Source organism: Hemitrygon akajei, chromosome 2, assembly GCF_048418815.1.
Source record: "Hemitrygon akajei chromosome 2, sHemAka1.3, whole genome shotgun sequence".
Lineage (NCBI taxonomy): Eukaryota > Metazoa > Chordata > Chondrichthyes > Myliobatiformes > Dasyatidae > Hemitrygon > Hemitrygon akajei.
Window position 1 is genome coordinate 194,998,069 of NC_133125.1, and position 22,774 is coordinate 195,020,842.

Below are 22,774 nucleotides of genomic sequence, written 5' to 3' on the forward strand. Positions count from 1 at the left end.
ATGACCCCCCTTTCCACTTTTCCCTCCTTTTCCAGCTCTCGCTTCCCAGTTGCATTCCCCCCCCCCACCCATCTAGCTTCAATGTTTGTATTTTCCACCCATCACTCCCCAGTTTGCCCTCCTTCACCCCCCCCCCCTCCCCTCCGCCGACCTTCTTCTGATATCTCCCCATTCCTTTCCAATCCTGATGAAGGGTCTCGGTCGGAAAGATGCTGCCTAACCTTCTGAGTTCCTCCAGCATTTTGTGTGTTGTTGCAGCCCCTGATGTTGTCCCCTCATCTGACGGTCTCGCGGGGGGTGGGGGTGGGTTGCGGGGAGGGGGGAGATCCCCTGCATATTCGCAAAGTGAAAGTAAACGACCTCGGTGAGTCGGAATCTGTGGGCGGACCCGAAGGCGGATAGCGGGACCTCACGCAGAAAGCTCAAAATAGGAGGCGCGGTGCTTCGAGCTGTCACTGCGAGACTGGACAGGGGCGAGTCCGGGACCAGGGAGAATGGGTCGCACGGGGCAGGCTGCGGAGGGGGATGCAGCTGGCTTAGGTTCGGTGTTCGTCACGGTGTTACTGACACTGGCGCTCTCTATACCAACCACTGCGCTGCTGGTTGTGTACTTCAAGTGTGGCAGCCCGCGGGCATTGAACCACCAGGTGAGTTGTACGGGAGGAGATTGACAGGGAAATTGTCAGTGAGAGGGAAGGGGGGGGGGGGGTAAGGGAGACAGAGAAAGAGAGCCTGGGAGAGAGAGAGAGAGAAGGAGGGGCAGGGAGGGAGAGGGGGGATCAGGATCAGAAAAAGTTAGGGAACAAGGGCTAGCCGGTGTACAGGTTTTGTAGGTACCTCAGTTAAGAAAGCAAATCCAACCCAGAGCCAGATGCAATTCCGGCTGGTTTCTGGGATGGGAGGGTTGTCCTGTCATGAATGGAAAATAGCCGGATGGATATTCTTTAATGCTGAAAACAGTGATATGCAATCTTGTGGAAACGTGTCGGATTCTGGGAGAGGGTGACTATAGACTCGGAAATGAGACCCGGGACGCTTCAATCCGGAGCAACACAGGATCTCTGGAGGTACTCAGTGGGTCGAGAGCGTGAGGAACCTTTCCCTTCCACAGGTGCTGCTCTAGTAGATAAGGAGATATTTCCGAGAGGAAATACAGAGGAGTTTTGAAGAGTTTTGAGTTTTGAAGTATGTTTACAAGAGCAGTATATGCAGGAATTGGTGGCATCCGTCGGTCTCGAGAGACCATGGATCTGCGCCTGGAGTTTCCAGGGCGCAAGCCTGGGCAGGGTTGTATGGGAGACCGGCAGTTGCCCAAGCTGCAAGCCTTCCCCTCTCCACGCCACCGATGTTGTCCAAGGGAAGGGCACTAGGACCCATGCAGCTTGGCACCGGTGACGTCACAGAGCAATGTGTTGTTAAGTGCCTTGCTCAAGGACACAAACACGCTGCCTCAGCTGAGGCTCGAACCAGTGACCTTCAGGTTACTAGTCTGATGCCTTGCACGCTAGGCTACGCGCCAACACATTGTTGGAATTGGAAACAGGTATTTTTAAAATCACTAACGTGTTCCGAACTCTGTTGCTTTGTGGCAGCGGTACAGTGAAACAGTAAGAAGCACAATAAAGTAAATAACTTGTGCAAAGCAAGACAAAGCAGTGAGGTTGTGTTCATGGGTTCATTGACCTTTCAGAAATCTGATGGCCCTAAAATGGTGAGTAAGTGCAGGCTCCTGCACGTCCTCCCTGATGGCATTAATGAGAATTGGCATGTCTTATTTTGAGAGGGTCCTTCTCGAGGCATCACCTTCCATGGTGGGGAGGGTAGTAGGGATTTCTTCCCTGGGATTCTCTGCCCGAGATGTTGAGTCGTGGGAGGGTATTAAAATGATGCAGATTCAAGCTTCTAATCTTTCTTTTGCCTTGGGCCACTGCCATTACCAAGGCGTCCCCCAGATTGGGAACCCTTGTAATATCAGAGATGTGGATGGTGATGGAGAAGTGGAACAGAGGAGAACTGAGTCGGGGGCAGATCAGGCTTGTTTTACAGTTTAGTCTCATCTGTCACTTGTACATCGAACCATCAAAAAAAAACCAGAGCAAAATATCATTGCCGGTATGACAGTCCGAGGATACGCTGGGTCAGCCACAAGGGTCACAATGTTTCTGCCGCCCACAACACACTAGCCCTAACCTGTACGTCTTTGGAATGTGGGAGGAAACCGGAGCACCAGGAGTAGACCCGCACAGTCATGGGGAAAGCGTGATGGACAGCCGATGGAGATGACCCCCTTTGAAGTGTTAAGCTAACCACTTCGCTACCATGCCACCACAGCGTGGGTGGTGAACACAATTACTGCCATGGGTCTGTAGCTGAAATGACAAACGTCCTTGCTCGGTTCACGGCCAGCGCACCCCTCTCAGCGGGGACCCTCTCTCATTAGGATGGGTCCGCAGCGCTGCGCCACAGTCAGCTGCAATCTCGGAGCTCCCTGGCCGCAACGCCCCCACCCCTGCGTGCTAGTGGGATCTTGCTGTGTGACTACCAGCCGCTGTGTCTCCCACATTGAAAGAATGGCCGTGCCTCAAAGCATGACTTTCTTGACATGCCCTGGGGCTATTCAATGATACTCCCATACCAAGAGAGCTTCAGCGGGTGGGGTGGGGGGGGGGGGGTGTTTGCTGAGGGGTGGGGGGAGGAAAGAGGAATTTCCCCATCAGTAATATCCGATGTCCGTTTCCTGGACTATCTGATATCCTGTTCCTGCTCGGGTGGGATAATCCCAAAGGGAAGTTCGGTATCGTATCCTGCACAGAGGTTCCCAGAATCAGTCCTGTGCGTGTCAGCGGGACCGAGAAAGGGCAGGCTCTCCAGGGTTTACCTTCACCAAATAAGGCGACTTCTGTGAAGGGAGAAGCAGAGGCCGCGTTTCCAATCCGAGACTCTTGTCCAGAATTGGTGAGGCCAAGGTTACTCTGGGATAATTGTCGATGTGTAACGGGGCACAGTTCAGGGGAGAGCGCGCAATTCTTTATTCAGAAGCGCGATGAAGTGAACACACTAAAAAATGGTTTCGAAGAATTACGAACGGCTCACAATCTCGCACTGCCACCTATGGACCAATGCTCAGGTAAAGCAAGAAGCGTGGCTCAGAGTCCTCGCCAGAGAACACAGCCTCACAGTAAAAGGATATCCCTCTAGAACAGAAATTTTCTATAGCCAGATCGGTGGAATTCATTGCCATAGATGGCTGAAGAGGCCAAGTCATTGGGCATAGTTTCTTTGATTAGGAACGGCGTCAAAGCTTACGGGGCGAAGGCAGATGGGTTTGGGAAGATAATGATGTCAGAAGGGACTCGGCGGACAAATAGCCTAATTCTCACAGGTGCCCCGCTTTCCTGCCGCATCCCAAGGCAGAGAAAGAGAGATTAGCTGTATTTGTCACGTGTTCATTGAAAGCTCGAAACCTACAACGAAATACGTCATTTTCGTCAGAATCAGGTTTAATATCAGCGGCAAATGTTGTGAAATTTGTTATTTTGTGGCAGCAGTACACTGCAATGTAAGTGCAGCGCAAAAAGAGAGGGGAAATGCTGAGGAAGTCTCCATGGATTCATTGTCCATTCAGAAATCAGATGGCGGGGGAAGACGCTGTTCCTGAAATATTGAGTGTGTTCCTTCAAGCTCCAGTACTTCTTCCTTGATGGTAGTAATGCGAAGAGGCCACGACCTGGGTGATGGGCATCCTTAGTTAAGGGCGCCTGCCTTTTGAATGTGTTCGGGATGCTGGGGAGGCTAGTGTCCGTGATGTTACCGTGTGAGGTTACAACTCTCTGCAGCTGTTTCCAAATCTATGCAGTGGCCCCTCCATACCGCGCCGTGGTAAAAGCAGTTAGAATGCTCTCTCTACTTACAAGCACCTTAAAACTATGTCCCCTCATGTTAGCCATTTCAGCCCTGGGAAAAACCCTCTGGCTATCCACACGGTCAATACCCCTCATCATCTGATACACCTCTATCAGGTCACCTCTCATCCGCCGTCTCTCCAAGGAGTAAAAGCCGAGTTCACTCAACCTATTCTCATAAGGCATGCTCCCCAATCCAGGCAGCATCCTTGTAAATCTGCTCTGCAAATCAGTTGTGCCTCAGTCTTTCAGTCCCACGTATCGCTCAGTCAGTTAATGCAGCTATGGTTAATACTTAAACACCTCGTGGCCTGCGTCAGTCTTCAGGAACTGATTAAGGCAGAAAGCCAGAGAATGCTACAAATGCTCAGCAGGGCATGTAGCATCGGCGAGGGAGAGGCAGTAAACAGCCTTTCACTGGAGGGGAGGAGACAGGGTTTGAAGCTGGAGAGATGGTTGTGAAAGGGTGCAGAGAAAGAAGAGAAGAAGAATGAGTCAGTGTTGACTGGGGGAGAGGGAGGGTGGGAGGGAAAGGCTTGCCAGTAGCAAGGACCAGTGATTAGCTGCCTGCAGGACTGGTCTGATGAACAATCTAGAGGACCTGTCTAATAGTCTGGAGGACCAGCCCGAGTGTCAGTCAGGAGTGTAGCAGCGCTTCTCTGTAGGGGTTCCAGTGCTAAGGGTGGGTTGAGGTTGCATTTTGAAGTTTGTGTTCAGTTGTGGTCGCCCAGCTACAGGAAAGGCACCATTAAGTTGGCAAGTGATTTACGTCAATGTTGTCAGGTCTTGAGGGCAGAGTTGTAGGCTTCTTAAAAACAATTAATTGTAGGAGACTGACAGCTGACCTTATAGAGATGTAAAGTATACTACAGCATAGAACAGGCCCTTCAGCCCATCTAGTATTCTGCCTAGTCCCATCAGCATTCACCTGAACCATAACCCTGCATACCAATAGACAATAGACAATACCCTTTCCATCACCCCCATGCATGTACAAACTTCTCAACTGTTGCAATCAAACCTGCATTCACCACTTCTACTGGCAGCTCGTTCCAGACTCTCACTACCCACTGAGTGAAGAAATTCGCCCTCAGTTTCTCCTCACCTTTCATTCTTAACCTGTAACTTCCAGTTCTAGTCTCAACCAGCCTCAGTACAAAAAACCTGCTGGCATTTACCCTATCTAGGCCCCTCATATGCCTCTCAAGCTTCTATGCTCCAGAGGCGTATCATGAGGGGCATATATAAGATGAATGTGCACAGTCTTTTTTCCAAGATTGGGCAATTAAGAATTAGAGGGCATGGGTTTAACGTGTGTGGAGGAACTTAATAGGATCCATAGGATGGTCACTGTATCCACTGAGCTTCCAGACGAAGTGGTTGAGGCAGGTACATTCGCAAAATTCTAAAGACACTTACAGGCACGTGGGTGGGAAAGGTTTCGAGTGATATGGGAACCTTGGTCAGTATACACTGGGTGGGCTGAAGGGCCTGTTTCTGAGCTGTATGACTTGGTGAGTGTGTGTGAGTGAGTGTGTGTGTGTGAGTGAGTGTGTGTGTGTGTGTATGTGTGAGTGTGTGTGTGTGTGTGTGTGTCTGTGTGTGTGTGTGTGTGAGTGTGTGTATGTGTGTGTGTGTCTGTCTGTGTGTGTGTCTGTGTGTGTGTGTGTGTGAGTGTGTGTTTATGTGTGTGTGTGTGTGTGTGTGTGTGTGTGTGTGTGTGAGTGTGTGTTTATGTGTGTGTGTGTGTGTGTGTGTGTGTGTGTGTGTGTGAGTGTGTGTTTATGTGTGTGTGTGTGTGTCTGTCTGTGTGTGTGTCTGTGTGTGTGTGTGTGAGTGTGTGTTTATGTGTGTGTGTGTGTGTGTGTGTGTGTGTGTGTGTGTGTGTGTGTGTGTGTGTGTGTCTGTGTGTCTGTGTGTGTGTCTGTGTGTGTGTGTGTGTGTGTGTGTGTGTGTGTGTGTGTGTGTGTGTGTGTGTGTGTGGAAAGGGGGATGCTTTTGTTGTTCATGTTCTTCTGCTGAACAGGGTAGGCATGCTGCAATGGCCAGTGGAACGCGTGGTGACACCTCGCAGCCTTTCGCCAGCACATAGTCCATCAAACAGTACAGTCTCTTCAGCCCATGATATTGTGCTGAGTGCCATCCTGAAGTCGTGTTCATTGTCAACACAAACGATGTGCATGAGATCAATGAATAACTGAATCCGAATCGGGTTGCAACTATTGTCCACCATGTTCCCCACTGTGGCACAGATACAAACAAGCTCTTAATTCTGCCTTGTTTTTCCTCCACAGGGACCTGATAACTCCTCCAAGTGGGCCGAACCATCAGGTAGGTGCTGCCTCCTCCAATGTGGACCCCCACTGGAGGGTGGGGCATTTCCCAGAAATTGGCTGGAGGACACTGGAGGGGGTGGTTTCATGTGAATCACCTCCTTCAAACCAACTCACCCACCCAAATGAGTCTCCATCGTACCCCAAAGTACCTCACTGCCCTTCAAACCAACTCACCCACCCAAATGAGTCTCCATCATACCCCAAGTACCTCACAGTCCTTCAAACCAACTCACCCACCCAAATGAGTCTCCATCGTACCCCAAAGTACCTCACTGCCCTTCAAACCAACTCACCCACCCGAATGAGTCTCCATTGTATGCCAAGCCCCTCACTGTCCTCTCCAAACCAACTCACCCACCCGAATGAGTCTCCATTGTATGCCAAGCCCCTCACAGTCCTTCTCCAAACCAGTGCTCCCACCCAAATGAGTCTCCATTGTATGCCAAGCCCCTCACAGTCCTCTCCAAACCAACTCACCCACCCGAATGAGTCTCCATTGTATGCCAAGCCCCTCACTGTCCTCTCCAAACCAACTCACCCACCCAAATGAGTCTCCATCATACCCCAAGTACCTCACAGTCCTTCAAACCAACTCACCCACCCAAATGAGTCTCCATCGTACCCCAAAGTACCTCACTGCCCTTCAAACCAACTCACCCACCCAAATGAGTCTCCATCATAACCCAGTCTTCCATTGTCCTTCAAACCAACTCACCCACCTGAATGAGTCTTCATCATACCCCAAAGTACCTCATTGTCCTCTCCAAACTAGCTCACCCACAGAAATGAGTCTCCATCGTACCCTAAAGTCCCTCATTGTCCTTCGAATCAACTCTCCCACCTGAGTGAGTCTCTATCATACTGCAAAATCCCTCATTGTCCTCTCCAAACCAACTCACCCACCCAAATGAGTCTCCATTGTATGCCAAGCCCCTCACTGTCCTCTCCAAACCAACTCACCCACCCAAATGAGTCTCCATTGTATGCCAAGCCCCTCACTGTCCTCTCCAAACCAACTCACCCACCCAAATGAGTCTCCATTGTATGCCAAGCCCCTCACTGTCCTCTCCAAACCAACTCACCCACCTGAATGAGTCTCCATTGTATGCCAAGCCCCTCACTGTCCTCTCCAAACCAACTCACCCACCCAAATGAGTCTCCATCATACCCCAAGTACCTCACAGTCCTTCAAACCAACTCACCCACCCAAATGAGTCTCCATCGTACCCTAAAGTCCCTCATTGTCCTTCGAATCAACTCTCCCACCTGAGTGAGTCTCTATCATACTGCAAAATCCCTCATTGTCCTCTCCAAACCAACTCACCCACCCAAATGAGTCTCCATTGTATGCCAAGCCCCTCACTGTCCTCTCCAAACCAACTCACCCACCCAAATGAGTCTCCATTGTATGCCAAGCCCCTCACTGTCCTCTCCAAACCAACTCACCCACCCAAATGAGTCTCCATTGTATGCCAAGCCCCTCACTGTCCTCTCCAAACCAACTCACCCACCTGAATGAGTCTCCATTGTATGCCAAGCCCCTCACAGTCCTCTCCAAACCAACTCACCCACCCGAATGAGTCTCCATTGTATGCCAAGCCCCTCACTGTCCTCTCCAAACCAACTCACCCACCCGAATGAGTCTCCATTGTATGCCAAGCCCCTCACTGTCCTCTCCAAACCAACTCACCCACCCGAATGAGTCTCCATTGTATGCCAAGCCCCTCACTGTCCTCTCCAAACCAACTCACCCACCCGAATGAGTCTCCATTGTATGCCAAGCCCCTCACTGTCCTCTCCAAACCAACTCACCCACCCGAATGAGTCTCCATTGTATGCCAAGCCCCTCACTGTCCTCTCCAAACCAACTCACCCACCCGAATGAGTCTCCATTGTATGCCAAGCCCCTCACTGTCCTCTCCAAACCAACTCACCCACCCGAATGAGTCTCCATTGTATGCCAAGCCCCTCACAGTCCTCTCCAAACCAACTCACCCACCCGAATGAGTCTCCATTGTATGCCAAGCCCCTCACTGTCCTCTCCAAACCAACTCACCCACCCGAATGAGTCTCCATTGTATGCCAAGCCCCTCACAGTCCTCTCCAAACCAACTCACCCACCCGAATGAGTCTCCATTGTATGCCAAGCCCCTCACTGTCCTCTCCAAACCAACTCACCCACCCAAATGAGTCTCCATTGTATGCCAAGCCCCTCACAGTCCTCTCCAAACCAACTCACCCACCCGAATGAGTCTCCATTGTATGCCAAGCCCCTCACTGTCCTCTCCAAACCAACTCACCCACCCGAATGAGTCTCCATTGTATGCCAAGCCCCTCACTGTCCTCTCCAAACCAACTCACCCACCCGAATGAGTCTCCATTGTATGCCAAGCCCCTCACAGTCCTCTCCAAACCAACTCACCCACCCGAATGAGTCTCCATTGTATGCCAAGCCCCTCACTGTCCTCTCCAAACCAACTCACCCACCCGAATGAGTCTCCATTGTATGCCAAGCCCCTCACAGTCCTCTCCAAACCAACTCACCCACCCGAATGAGTCTCCATTGTATGCCAAGCCCCTCACTGTCCTCTCCAAACCAACTCACCCACCCGAATGAGTCTCCATTGTATGCCAAGCCCCTCACAGTCCTCTCCAAACCAACTCACCCACCCGAATGAGTCTCCATTGTATGCCAAGCCCCTCACTGTCCTCTCCAAACCAACTCACCCACCCGAATGAGTCTCCATTGTATGCCAAGCCCCTCACAGTCCTTCTCCAAACCAGTGCTCCCACCCAAATGAGTCTCCATTGTATGCCAAGCCCCTCACAGTCCTCTCCAAACCAACTCACCCACCCGAATGAGTCTCCATTGTATGCCAAGCCCCTCACTGTCCTCTCCAAACCAACTCACCCACCTGAATGAGTCTCCATTGTATGCCAAGCCCCTCACTGTCCTCTCCAAACCAACTCACCCACCTGAATGAGTCTCCATTGTATGCCAAGCCCCTCACTGTCCTCTCCAAACCAACTCACCCACCCGAATGAATCTCCATTGTATGCCAAGCCCCTCACAGTCCTCTCCAAACCAACTCACCCACCCGAATGAGTCTCCATTGTATGCCAAGCCCCTCACTGTCCTCTCCAAACCAACTCACCCACCCGAATGAGTCTCCATTGTATGCCAAGCCCCTCACAGTCCTTCTCCAAACCAGTGCTCCCACCCAAATGAGTCTCCATCATACCCCAAAGACCCTCACTGTTTGATGGGTGGGATTGGGAGAGAGGGAAGGGTGGGGTCCAGATAGAAGTGGGTTTTATAACTTGCCCTAATGTTGAGTTTTCTCCCCAACCTCTGCTTGTGTAAGTTTCAACAACTTTGCTCCAGGGCTTCAGGGGATAACTCATGGGCTGGTGTTACCCAGACAGACTGCACTCTGTCTCAAGCCACCCAGCACAGGAACTGACCCTGTGGCTCACTGAGTCACTGCTGACCGTCAACCGCCCCTCAGCCCACCTAATCCTGTTCCCACTCCTGGCAACTTCAACACCCACCCACCCACACAAAATACAGTGACTAATTAATCCCACCAACCCACATGTCCTTGGGATGTGGAGGCTTTAAAGAGGGCACAGAGGATTATTTACCAAGTTTCTGCCTGGATCAGGGAGCATGTCTTAACGTTCAAACTGAAGTTCAAAGTAAGGTTATTATCAAAGTACCATCTACAACCCTATTATCATTTATAGCTTTTAAATTATTATGCATTGCTTTGTACTGCTGCCACAAAACAGCCAGTGATGCTAAACCTTATTCTGAGGAGACTTGATACAGATGTATAATCTGATAATGGACATAGATTAGAGTGGACAACCAAAGACTTCTGCACCAGAGCAGGTAGTAAGAGGGAGTATCATTGTAAAGTGATTGGAGGAAAGTATAGAGGGGATATCAGAGGTAGGTATGTTACATAGAGAGAGGTGGGTGTGTGGAATGCATTGCCAAGGGTAATGGTAGAGGTGAATACATCAGGGAGGCAGATTAGTTTAAGAGATTCATAGACAGGAGGATGAAGAAAATAATGGAGGGCTCTGTGGGAAGGAAGAGTAAGAATAGACTGATCTCAGAGTAGGTTAAAAGATTAGCACAACATCATGGGCCAAAGAGCCTGTACTCTGATATACTGTTCTACATTTTAATGTAACCTCAATGAGTCAAAGTTTTTCACTTGGCTAAGTCCCGTAAGCTAACAGTTTTAAAAAGCTGTGATTTTTTTTGGGGAGTTTCAGGGAAGTTGTTTTGCTAGGTAGGTCCTAAGAGTGGACGTCGTCATCAGATTCCGATGGACAACTGAAGAAGTGTGCATGTGTGTATATGTTTCTGTGTGTGAGCACATATATGTGCATGTGTGTGTGTGTGTGTGTGTGAATGTGTGTGGGTGTGTGTGTGCGTGTGTGTGTGTGAATGTGTGTGGGTGTGTGTGTGTGTGCATGTGTGTGTGTGTGTGTGTGTGTGAATGTGTGTGGGTGTGTGTGTGTGTATGTGCGTGTGTGTGTGTGTGTGTGTGTGTGTGTGTGTGTGTGTGTGTGTGTGTGTGTGTGTGTGTGTGTGTGTGTGTGTGTGTAATTCATTGCTACAAATGCTTGTGGAGACCAAGTCACTTGGTATATTTAAAGCAAAAGTTGATAGGTTCTTGATTAGTGTGGGGACAAAGGTTATGGGGAGAAGACAGGAGAATGGAGTTGAGAAGGACAATAGATCAGCCTTGATGGAAAACTGGAGCAGACTCGATGGACCAAATGGCCTAACTCTGCTCCTGTGTTATACAGACGTATGGTCTTAATACAGGTCCTTTGGCCCACGATTTTGTGCCGACTTCAACCAACTCTAAAATCAATCTAACCCTTTCCTCCAACATAGCCCTTCATTTTTCTATCATCCATGTGCCTATCTAAGAGTTCCTAAAATTCCCATAATGTATCTGCCTCGACCATGATCCCTGGCAGGATATTCCACGCACCCACCACTCTCTGTGTAAAGAATGTACCTTTGATATCCTCCTACACTTTCCTCCAATCAACTTGTAATTATGCCAAGTAGTGGTTTGGTGATTCAGCAGTTTCTCTCTTTCCCCTCTGCCATCATTATCACTTTCAATCTCTCTCTCTCTCTCTTTCTCCTACTTCCCCTTTCCCTTTTAGTACCATTCTCAGGCTAGTTGTCCTTGTGTGTAGAGGCAGATAAATTAGGGTCTTTTAAGAGTCTCTTAGATGGTTGCATGGAGCTTAGAAGAATATGCGGTAGGGAAATTCTAGGCAGTTTCTAGAGCAGGTTATATGGTCGGCACAACATTGTGGGCTGAAGGGCCTGTAATGTAGATTTCTAAGTTTCTATATATACGGTACATATAGTGTGGATAAACTAAATTAAGTATCGCAAAAATAGAACAGAAAAATAGTGAACTATTGTACATCGGTTCATTGCCCATTCAGAGATCTGATGGCAGAAGAAGCTGTTCCCGAAACATTGAATGTGTGTCTTCAGGCTCCTGTACCTCTTTCCTGATTGTAGCAATGAGAAGAGGTCATGTCCTGGGTGATGGGAGTGGGTCCTTACTGATGGATGCTGCCTTTTAGAGGCATCATCTTTTGAAGGTGTCTTTGTTGCTGGGGGGTGAGGGCACACTATGGAGTTGAAAATTTTCTGCAGCTCTTTCTGATCTATGCAACGGCCCCTCCATTCCACACAGTTAGAATACTCCCAGTGGTACACCTGTAGAAATTTGCCAGAGTCTTTGATGACATACCGAATCTCCTCAAAATCCTCTTATTTACTTCTTTGCCTTACAAATATTATTGTGGTTTCATTGCCCACTAAGGAAGAGAGTTAAATGACAAACAGAGAGCAAAAATCCCCTCACTTTCTTCTTAAGTGAGACTCATTTTTAAAAAGTGACTCCTCTTTCTGGATTCTTCCACAGGAGGACACATCCTCCCCATATCCATCTGTTAAAATCCACTCAGATCCCTCAGTCATCCCTCTCGCTCCCCAAGCCTTAGCAAGGAAGTGCAGGTCAGCCCAACCTTTCTCGTAACACAGCCCGCCCATTCCAGGAATCAGTCTGGTTTAGCCAGCACGTCTACACACTTCCTCAAATACAGAGAGCAGCAGCATACACCGTGCTTCACACAAGGACAACCAGTCTGAGGTTAGTAACTGAAAGGAAGAGGGGAGGCAGGGGAGAGAGACAGATTGGAAGTGATAATGATGGCAGAGGGGAAAGAGAGAGAAAGAACGTTGAGTCACCAAACCACTACTCTATTCCTCCTCTCACCTTCCCTCTTATCTCTGTCTATATCTGACATCTATATCACCATCACATATCTCTGTCTCTGTGTCTCCCCATATCTCTGTCTTTGTCTATCTGTCCGTCTATCTTCTCTGTCTGAAAACATGGAACACAACAGCACCGTATGGGCCCTTTAGCTCATGATGTCATGCCTACTCCCCTACTCCGCAATTAGTCTAACTCTTCCCTCCTACACAACCTAGACATCTCCATTCTTCTTACATCCATGAGCTTATCAGAGAGTCTATGAAGTGTCCCTGACGTATCTGTTTCTACCACCACACCCAGCACTGTATTCCAGATACTCACCACTCTCTGTATAAAGCTTACCTCTGACATCCCCGAAACTTTCCTCCATCCATCTTAAATGGTTCACCGATATACATAACATTTTTATTTCTCCCATCCCTACAACTGTTACAAATATATAAATCTCTCTCTGCCTCTCTCTATTATCTCTTTCTCCCTTACGGTTTGCTTCTTCTGCCTCCCTCTCTCTTACACTTTCAGTGGCTCCTCATGTCTTCCTGTGAAAATGAGATACAGGAATCGGAAGCCACACCCAATCTGCTGTAGTGATTCAGTGGGTTGAACAGCATCTGCCTGAAACTTGTCGGTCTTCCTGTACAGCAAGAGGTCCATAGACGAACGCTGCTGACTGGCACATTCCCGAGGGACACAGTGAAGCCACCGCAAGGGCTTTGTTGGAGAAGGACCACAGTATAGGGTTCTTCTGCTATTGGAGAGGGAGGGTCAGGTTGGGGGAGGAAGACCCTCAGATGTTGTAGTAATGAACCACCCCAGTGGTCCTGTCATTGACCAAGGTGGTGACAAATCAGCATGTGGGAGGGAGACTGAGTGGTGCCATGACAACGGCCTCTCAAAGTCAGCCAGACCAAAAGGAACTGATTACTCACTTCAGGAGGAGGAAATCAGACGTCCATGAGCCAGTCCTCATCGGAGAATCAGAGGTGGAGAAGATCAGCAACTTTAAATTCCTCATTGTTACCATTTCACAGGGCTTTTCCCTGCCCAGCTCATAAGAGTAATTATGAAGAAAGCACAGCAGCGCCCGTACTTCCTGACAAGATTCAGCATGGCATCTAAAACTTTGACAAATTTCAGTAAATGTGTGGTGGAGAGTATATTGACTGGTTGCATCACAGCCTGGTATGGTCCTGTACAGAAAACCCTACAAAAAATAGTGGATACGGCCAGTCCTTCACGTGTAAAGCCCTCCCCAACACTAAACTGTTTCCACAGAGCTGGGCTCACTTTCAAGGGCTCTTCATCTCATGTTCATGATAATTATTGCTTATTTATTTACTTATGTATTATTTCATTTTTCCATTTGTATTTGCTCAGTTTGTGCAGTCTTTCATTGATTTTATTATGGTTATTGGATTTATTGAGTATGCTCACAAAATGAATCTCAGAATTGTATATATCTAATTTGATATTATAAATTTACCCTGAACTTTGAACTTTGAATTGGTTTTAAAATGCAATAAAATAATAGAATACTACTTACATTTGTCTACAAATGTAAGAATGAAAGGAATTGCACGAATAAGGAACAATCGGCGTTTCAAGTTGAAACTATTTCAGGACTGAGGGTGAGGGCGGTGAGGAAGGAGTCTGAGGTAATTGCGGGATATCTTCCACCCCTCCTCATTCAAGGCTCACTTCCCTGCTCCTCTGTACAGTGGACACCCTTCCTCTCCACTCTCAGTCCTGACATGGGGTTTCGACCCAAAATGTCGACAGTCCCTTTCCTATCACCGATGCTGCTCGGCACACTGAGTTCCTCCTGTGGATTTTCTGTTGCTCAGTGTGTGTAACAGGTTGAACTCACACCTTCCCTGAGAGGAAGCACTCTGCCCTGCATCAGTCCAAAGCGAATAATTCCTTAAATACTGACAGTGGCCAACTCTGTTTCCCATGGTAACCGTCCAGCCCTGACCAGACGCTCAACTTGTCCGTCCCTTGTTTGCTTTACTCTCTAATAAAATACTAAACTATTTACAGTTTCATATTAAAGTTCAAAGTAAATGTATTATCAAATTACATATATTGTACCACAGAGACACAGTGAGATCGATTTTCTTGCAGCATTCACAGTGAATACACAAAAACACAATCCAATCAATGAAAGACTGCAGACAGCGAAGATGGATAAACAACCAGTGTGCAAAAGATAGCAAAGGGTGCAAGTACAAAAATAGATTAAAACCCAAAATAATAGTAATAAATAAACAATAAATAAATAAATATCTACCTGTTACCTATTCATTTATTTATTATTAGTTTGGGGTTTTATCCTCTTTATTTATTTATTGAGACTCAGCATTGAATAGGCCCTTCTGGCACTTTGAGCCTCACCACCCAGCAGAATCGCACGTGAATCACAGTACAATTTACAATGACCATTTAACCTACTAACCAGTAGGTCTTTGGACTCTGGGAGAAAACCATACCCAGAGTAAACAGGGAGAAGGTGCAAACACCTTACAGACAATGGCAGGAATTGAACCCGGGTCGCTGGTACTGTAAAGCATTGTGCTAACCACTACGCCACTGTGCTGCCCTTGAGTACTTAAATAACAGGAACATGAGTTTGTAGAGGCATTGAAAGTGAGTCCAGAGGTTTCGAGAACAGTTCTGTGACCACTACTTTTATAGGCTTTTCCATTCAAGGGTGTTGGTGTTCCCACACCAGCCCATGATGCAACCATAGTTAAAATACAATGATTACTATCTACAACTACATTCAATCCCCTGAGGGGCCCACTGTTCTTGGAAGACCCTCTTACCCCATAGAGAGTACCTGCTCTTCCACAAGGACAACTGGGCACAGACTGACACAGTTCATCCCTCATTCAAAGGTTTCCTTTCTCTTGCAGGGACGGTCAGCGCTGAAGGGGAGCCGCTGAGTATCGTCAACACTGGCAAGCCAGCTGCCCATCTTATTGGTAAGTATGCCAGGCAGTGGGAAGGCGTGCTGTTGAGGGGCTGGAGAGTGCAGGCAGAGGTCTTTCTCTTTCTGGGTTGCAGGGGGCAGGAGACATGTCGTGGCAGAGGCTGTGCCTCAAGAAGTAGGTGCTGTCTCCCAACCCTCCCCACCCCCACTGAAACTGGCAGAAACTGCAGGGACAGTCGGCTGAGCTGGCAAGGACTCAATCCCTGCTGCCCTTGCCCTTGAATAGCACCCCTTCACTGCCTAATGCCACCCTCTCCCCCACTGAGCCCAAAGTCAGTGGGACAAGGTCCACAACTTTATAACCATATAACATATAACAATCACAGCACGGAAACAGGCCATTCCGGCCCTCCTAGTCCGTGCCGAACTCTTAATCTCACCTAGTCCCACCTACCCGCACTCAGCCCATAACCCTCCACTCCTTTCCTGTCCATATACCTATCCAATTTTACCTTAAATGACACAACTGAACTGGCCTCTACTACTTCTACAGGAAGCTCATTCCACACAGCTATCACTCTCTGAGTAAAGAAATACCCCCTCGTGTTTCCCTTAAACTTTTGCCCCCTAACTCTCAAATCATGTCCTCTCATTTGAATCTCCCCTACTCTCAATGGAAACAGCCTATTCACGTCAACTCTATCTATCCCTCTCAACATTTTAAATACCTCGATCAAATCCCCCCTCAACCTTCTACGCTCCAATGAATAGAGACCTAACTTGTTCAACCTTTCTCTGTAACTTAAGTGCTGAAACCCAGGTAACATCCTAGTAAATCGTCTCTGCACCCTCTCTAATTTATTGATATTTCCTGATCTTGAAGCAGTGGCAACTAAGTTGTGCACAGCAAAAAGTGGATTAGGGCGAATTATCACTAGGCAGATTAAATTGGTAAATTGGTTTATATTGTCAACAGTACTGAAGGGTAGTGGGAAAATTTTGCATGCAAATACTTCAGATCATTTTATCACCACACTGCTTTGAGGTAGTACAAAGCAAACAGTAAATTGTTGCAGAGTAAGTTGTTACGTTTTCAGAGAAAGTACAGTGCAGGCGGATTATATATTTGTAAGGCCATAATGGGATGAATTGTGAGGTTAAGAGTATGCTGACAGGGAGTGGTGGGCACTATCAGAGACTTGGTGAGAGCCAATGGAGAGATAGCAAGGGTTGACAGGAATTGAATGAAGGCCAACAAGAACTTGGTGAGGACCAATTAAAAGTTGATGAGGGCCAATGGGATATCAGAATAGACTTTGGGTGATGATCAATAGGAAGTTGGTGAGGAGTAATGGGAAATTGGAGGGTGCCAACAGGAAGTGGAGTGGGCCAGTGGAATATCTGAAGGGCCAACAAGTGTTTGATGGATATCAATAGGAAGTTGTTGAGGGCCGATGAGAAGGTGAAGATGGGAAAGGCCAACAGGAAGTGACAGAGTGCCAATGGGAAGTTTGTGAAGTTCAATGGGAGGTGAGGAGCAGTAGGAAGTTATTGAGCATCAATGGAGATGGTTGTAGATTGAAAGGATATAGGTCAGGGCATGAAGTGATACATGGAGAAGATAGGAGATTGGGGCTGAGAAGAAAATTGAATCAGCCATGATGAAATGGCAGATCAGCCATGATGAAGTGGTAGAACAGATTTGATGGGCCAAATGACTTAATTCTGCTCCTATATCTTACGGTCATATCAGACAGGAAGTGAGTGAGGGCCAGGTCATTGATGTGATGGAGCACCAGGGCTCACATCCCACTAAACCATGTCCCTTCCCTCTGTCTGACATGCAGGGATATACCAGGACTCAGCAGAGGGTGAGGTGCACAGCACCCTGATGTGGGAGTCAGTGAGAGGGTCGGCCTTCACCACCAACCTGGTAAAGTACCATGGCCACTCGCTGATCGTGCCCAAGCGGGGCCTCTACTACGTCTACTGTCAGGTGGGCTTCCGGGGCAGCGAGTGCCAGGAAAAGCCCCTCACCCTCTCCCACCAGGTGTACCGGCGGCATGACTCCTATCCCCAGCCCCTTCTGCTGCTCACCGGGACCGAGACCGTGTGTGGAAGAAGCCAGGGTCGAGGCATCTGGTACACAACGCTCAGCCATGGCGCAATGGTGGAGCTGGAACAAGACCACCACCTCTATGTTAACGTCAGCAACCCCACCTTGGTCGACTACCTGGATGGCAAGACCTTCTTTGGAGTCATCAAAATCTGATCAAGGGGTCCGGGGAAGGGTTGGGGCAGGTTACTTTTCCCCATCTTCGCTCTCTGTTGTGCCTTTTGTTTTTAAGATCTACGTATATCCTATCTGATTTTTCAACTGCTTGCAACAGTCTGGCAAGATACAGGAGCCTGGTTATGTAGGAAGAGGGCAGGAGAGGGGTTTGGTTGAGAAAGGTCTCAGCCCAAAATGTCAACTGTTCATTCCCCTGCCTGACCTGCTGAGTTCCTGCAGCATTTTGTGTGTGTTGCTCCAGCTTTCCAGCATCTGCAGAGCCCGCTGCTGACGTAGGGTCTCTGCCCAAAGCATCCACTGCATTTTTCCTTCTATATATGCTACCTGACCTGCTGAGTTCCTGCAGCATTTTGTGTTTGGTGCTCAAGATTTCCAGCATCTGTGATCAGAATCTCTTGTGTTTCTTAATTAGTCAAGTCCAGGCTATCGGAGAATAGCAGTAGAAGTGGTCAAAGGGGTCAAGCAAGAAGGATTCACGAGGGCCTGGGTCACAAGGGTTGAAGGTCTGAGCAAGTCTAAAATTCAAAGCCTGAAGGTCAAGCACATGATAAACATGATTAACAAGTCCAGGGGTCAAGTGGTACCGTACTTCTGGTGCCAACAGAACATGCGCACAATTCACTAAAGCCAACCTTTGGAATGTTTGTGGAAACCAGAGCACCCAGATGAAAGCCATGTGGTCATGGGGGATGTGCAAGCTCCTCACAAACAGAGGCAGGACTTGACTGCGATTACTGGTGCAGCCAGTACGGTACTGTTCCATCCTACTTGATAGAGCTTGAAGTGACTATCTGTAGGGTGTAAAAGTATAATGGCATCATTGCCAACTGAATGAGGTGGTCATCGGTAATTGGTTTATGTTATTGCTTATTGTTATTCTTTCATGATGGAGACCCTGTAGTCGTCTGGGGTGGAGAAATCCAAAGGCTGAGTAAAGACTGACCCCTCACCTCTGTCCAGAACAGCCAACTGTTTACTTTGAGACTGTGACCCCCTAATTCCAGACATTCAATCAGGGGAGGTGGTAAACCTTCCAATATTAGACTAGTTCACCTCTCACTTGTCCAGCACCGGACAGGTTAATTTGATAAATTGCCACACTGTCCATTGATCCCCTAATTTAATCCTAGCCTACTCATGGGACAGTTTATAATTCTGATAGGTCTTGGAATGTGGGAGGAAACCGGAGCACCAGGAGGAAACCCACACGGTCGGGAGGAGAAGGTACAAACTCCTTACAGGCAGTGGCAGGATTTGAATCCTTGTCGCCTGTACTGTAAAGCATTGTGCTAACCACTACACTACCATGCCACTCCCTGTATCAAAGTGCAGTGAAAAAAGGTTGTTTTGCATGTCATTTCATTTAATTGTACTGTATCAGTGCATTGAGGTTGTACAAGGGAAAAATAGTAAGAAAATGCAGAATAAACCCGAATCACAAACGAGAGTCAAACAGGACACGAACAAGTGTTCTGATGAGGGGTCTCGGCCGTAAACGCCGTCATCTTTTCGATAGATGCTGCCCGGCCTGTTGAGTTGCTCCAGCATTTCGTGCGTGCGCGTTGCAGAAGAGAAGTGTTACAGTTATTTTAGCATAGCGGTTAGTGCATCGTTTTACAGTGCCAGCGATCGGGGTCAATGCCTGCAGGGAGTTCTCCCCGTGACCGGGCGCTTCGGTTTCTTCCCACATTCCTAAAGCGTACAGGTTAGACTGTGGCCCCGCTATGTTGGCGCAGGAAGCGCGTCGAAGCTTGCGGACTGCTCCCTCGCACATCCTCGGACTGTGAAACATTTGGTCTTTGACGCAGTTTCAGTATACAGCTCACAAATATAGCTAATCTTTAATCTTTAGAGAAAATGCTACTCAAGCAGACAGTACGGTGCAAGGGCCACGACGATGTAGTTAGATCGAGCGTTCAATGACGACAAATTTTTGACTCCTTAAAGAATGGAGGGTCTCCCACTCGCTCATGCAGGCTGCTTTTTGTAAGGGAATCCCTCTGCAGGCCCCACCCGGGGATCAAGCTGGAATTCTGCCGTTAAGAGCTGGAAAGGAACGGCAGCCGGAGAGATGCTGGGCGGACGGGGCTACAGCGGGACTCGGAGGACGAAGCCTGACATCTATTAACCTCGGGTTGCGTGGGCAGCGAGGGCACAGGCTGGAAGATGGAGGCAATGGGTCCATCTGTCGGTCAGTTGGGGGCAGCAGCCAATCACCTTGTTGGCGTGGCAACAGAAAGCCTGGAGTTCGAGGCTCCTAACGTAGGAAATGCTTATTCCAATTGGCCCAAGCCTCCTATCAGCGAAACTTTTGTCAGGCCGCAGTTGGGTCACTTTGAGCAATTCTGTGACCTGTACCTAAGAAAAGATGCGCTGGCATTGGAGAGGGTCTAGAGAAGGTTAACGGGAATGATTCCAAGAATGAAAGGGTTAACATATGAGGAGCGTTTGATGGCTCTGGGCCTGTATTCGCTGGGGTTTAGTAGAATAGGGGTGGGGGGGGGGGGATCTCATTGAAATCTATCGAATGTTAAAAGTCTAGTGGATGTGGAGAAGATGTTTCCTAGGTGGAAGAGTCTAGGACCAAAAGACACAGCCTCGGGAAAGAGGGAGGCTGATTTAGAGCAGAGATGAGGAAAACTTTATTTAGCTAGGGTGTACTGGATCTGTGTAATCCGTTGCCCCGTGCAGCTGTCGAAGCCAAGTGTCTGAGTGTATTTAAAGCGGAGGTTGACGCGATCTGGATTAGTAAAATGTTTATTTAAAGCGGGTTCTGGATTAGTAAAATGTTACGGGGTGAAGGCAGAAGAATGGGGTTACGAGGGGAAAATAAATCAGGCAGGATGGAATAGAGTCGACGGCCGAGTGGCTCGATTCCGCTCCTATAGGTTATGGTATTATGGACATTTATTGTATCGGGAGGTTATATTTCTTGGGATGCGTGTCAAGTTTTCGGACGGGGTAAAGCTCCGAGACACTTGTGGGAGGGCGGGGGCTGGTGGAGGAGGTGGCTTGGGTTGACCACCTCTCTCCAACATCGGAACCCGCTGACAGTGCGGAACACAGCGGTGCGATGGAAACCACCCGAGCGCCCTCGTACTCAAACACCCCCACCAACATCGGGCTCGCCAGGGTGCAGCCGAAAGCTTCAACGGTAAACAAACCAATTTTATTTCGCGCTGGAAACGACTTGAATATTTTGTGTGCGTTTAATCTTCACGGCTCCAGGCGATCTGGTTTTGTCTTTATGTGACATTTTCACAATGTTTGTAATGAATTTACAATTAAAAAAAACTGAAACGTTTCTGCGAGTGCTCCGTCAGTTATCGATCCCTGGCGATGATATGAAACCTGTCTTTACAAAGAGGAAATAACCCGGAATCTTTCGGGCAGATTTCCCAATGGATCTGGTTGAACGGAAGGAAACAATGCTGAAAATCACTCCCACCACACACACACAGCCCTCTTTCTCTCCTTTCTGTTATTATCTTCCTCTCTTTCCTTCCCTCTCTCTGTCGCTATCTCTCTCATCCTTCTGTCTCTTACTCGTTTTCACTCTTCCCTCCCTTGCTATCTAAACGCCCTCCTTTCTCTCCTCTGTGTCCCTCTCTCTCTATCTTAACCACGCTGTCTATCTATCCTTCCTTCTTCCTGCTCTCTCTCTACTCTTTCTCTCTCCTCTTCTTCCCATTTCTCTCTCTGTTCTCTCTCCCTCTCCTTTTCCCCTCCTCATCACACTCCCCTCTTTCCCCCACTCTCCCTCTCTCCGTTGCACTCCCCTTCGCCCTCCATGTTCCTCAGGGTTGAGATGAACACTCCAACACCAGTACTGAGCACTGGAAGAAGAGTGTCAGTAAATCCATTGGCGTTCCCATTGGTCTCAAGGGGTTACAATCCGTAAGCCTCTCCTGCATTACATCAAAGTCTCCACGTCTTTGCTGTAATGGGGCACCCAGAAACGAATGCAGTACTTAACACACAGCCCAACAGAGTTGCATAAAATCTGCAGAAACACTGGCACAAGACACTGGGGCCAAATGACCTGTGAATGGCCTGCTGTTCTATCTGCTGTTGCTTTCACAACCACTGTTCCATTCCATATGGATAGGATGGAGTGTTAGTGATATGATGGGACATTTCAGAAACCCCAGTCATTGCTGCAAAGCGAATCAGGCCTCTGTGTTATATTTAGCATTTAGGAAGGCTGGCTCCCTCCTACATCCCAAAAATGTGTTGGCTGGTAGGTTAACTGGTGTGTGTGTGTGTGTGTGTGTGTGTGTGTGTGTGTGTGTGTGTGTGTGTGTGTGTGTGTGTGTGTGTGTGTGTGTGTGTGTGTGTGTGTGTGTGTGTGTGTGTGTGTGTGTGTGTGTGTGTGTGTGTGTGTGTGTGTGGTAGTTACAGGAATATAATGGAAATAAAGGCAATGATATTCATTGTAGATCAGTGTAAATGGGTGTTCGATGCCTTACACACTCGATATTTATTGTAAATCAGTATAGATGGGTGTTTCATACAATGATATTCATTATAGATCAGTGTAAATGGGTGCTGGGTGGTTTACACACTCAATGATATTCATTGTAGATCAGTGTAAATGGGTGTTTGATGGTTTACACACTCAATTATATTCATTGTAGAGCAGTGTAAATGGGTGTTCGATGGTTTACACACACCAGTGGTATTCATTATAGATCAGTGTAAGTGGGTGTTCGATGGTTTACACACTCAATAATATTCATTGTAGATCAGTGTAAATGGGTGTTCGATGGTTTACACATACTCAATGGTATTCATTGCAGATGAGTCTTTGGTGACATACCAGATCTCTTCAAAGTCCTAATGAAATATAGCTGCTGATATGCCTGCATCGTGAATGCATCAATATGTTGGGCCCTGGATGTTACTCTGAGATGCTGGTGCCCAGTAACTTGATGATGCTCTACCTTTCCAGTGCTGACCCCTGAGTGAGGACTGGT

At 48.1% G+C, this 22,774-nt stretch overlaps 1 protein-coding gene across 2 annotated transcripts; it reads left to right on the forward strand.

Moving 5' to 3' along the window:
- The first annotated feature begins 476 nt into the window (after positions 1 to 476).
- LOC140719673 (lymphotoxin-beta-like) lies at positions 477 to 20,269 on the forward strand. 2 transcript variants are annotated; one of them, XM_073034471.1, is made up of 4 exons: positions 477 to 647; positions 6,197 to 6,233; positions 15,489 to 15,557; positions 17,353 to 20,269. In XM_073034471.1, exons 1-4 carry the CDS (start codon positions 495 to 497, stop codon positions 17,775 to 17,777), a joined length of 684 nt encoding a protein of 227 aa, XP_072890572.1. In that variant the 5' UTR covers positions 477 to 494; the 3' UTR covers positions 17,778 to 20,269. The 2 variants fall into 2 exon arrangements, with proteins under 2 accessions (XP_072890572.1, XP_072890563.1); XM_073034462.1 differs by lacking the exon at positions 477 to 647 and adding an exon at positions 1,237 to 1,543.
- The last annotated feature ends 2,505 nt before the right edge of the window (positions 20,270 to 22,774 follow it).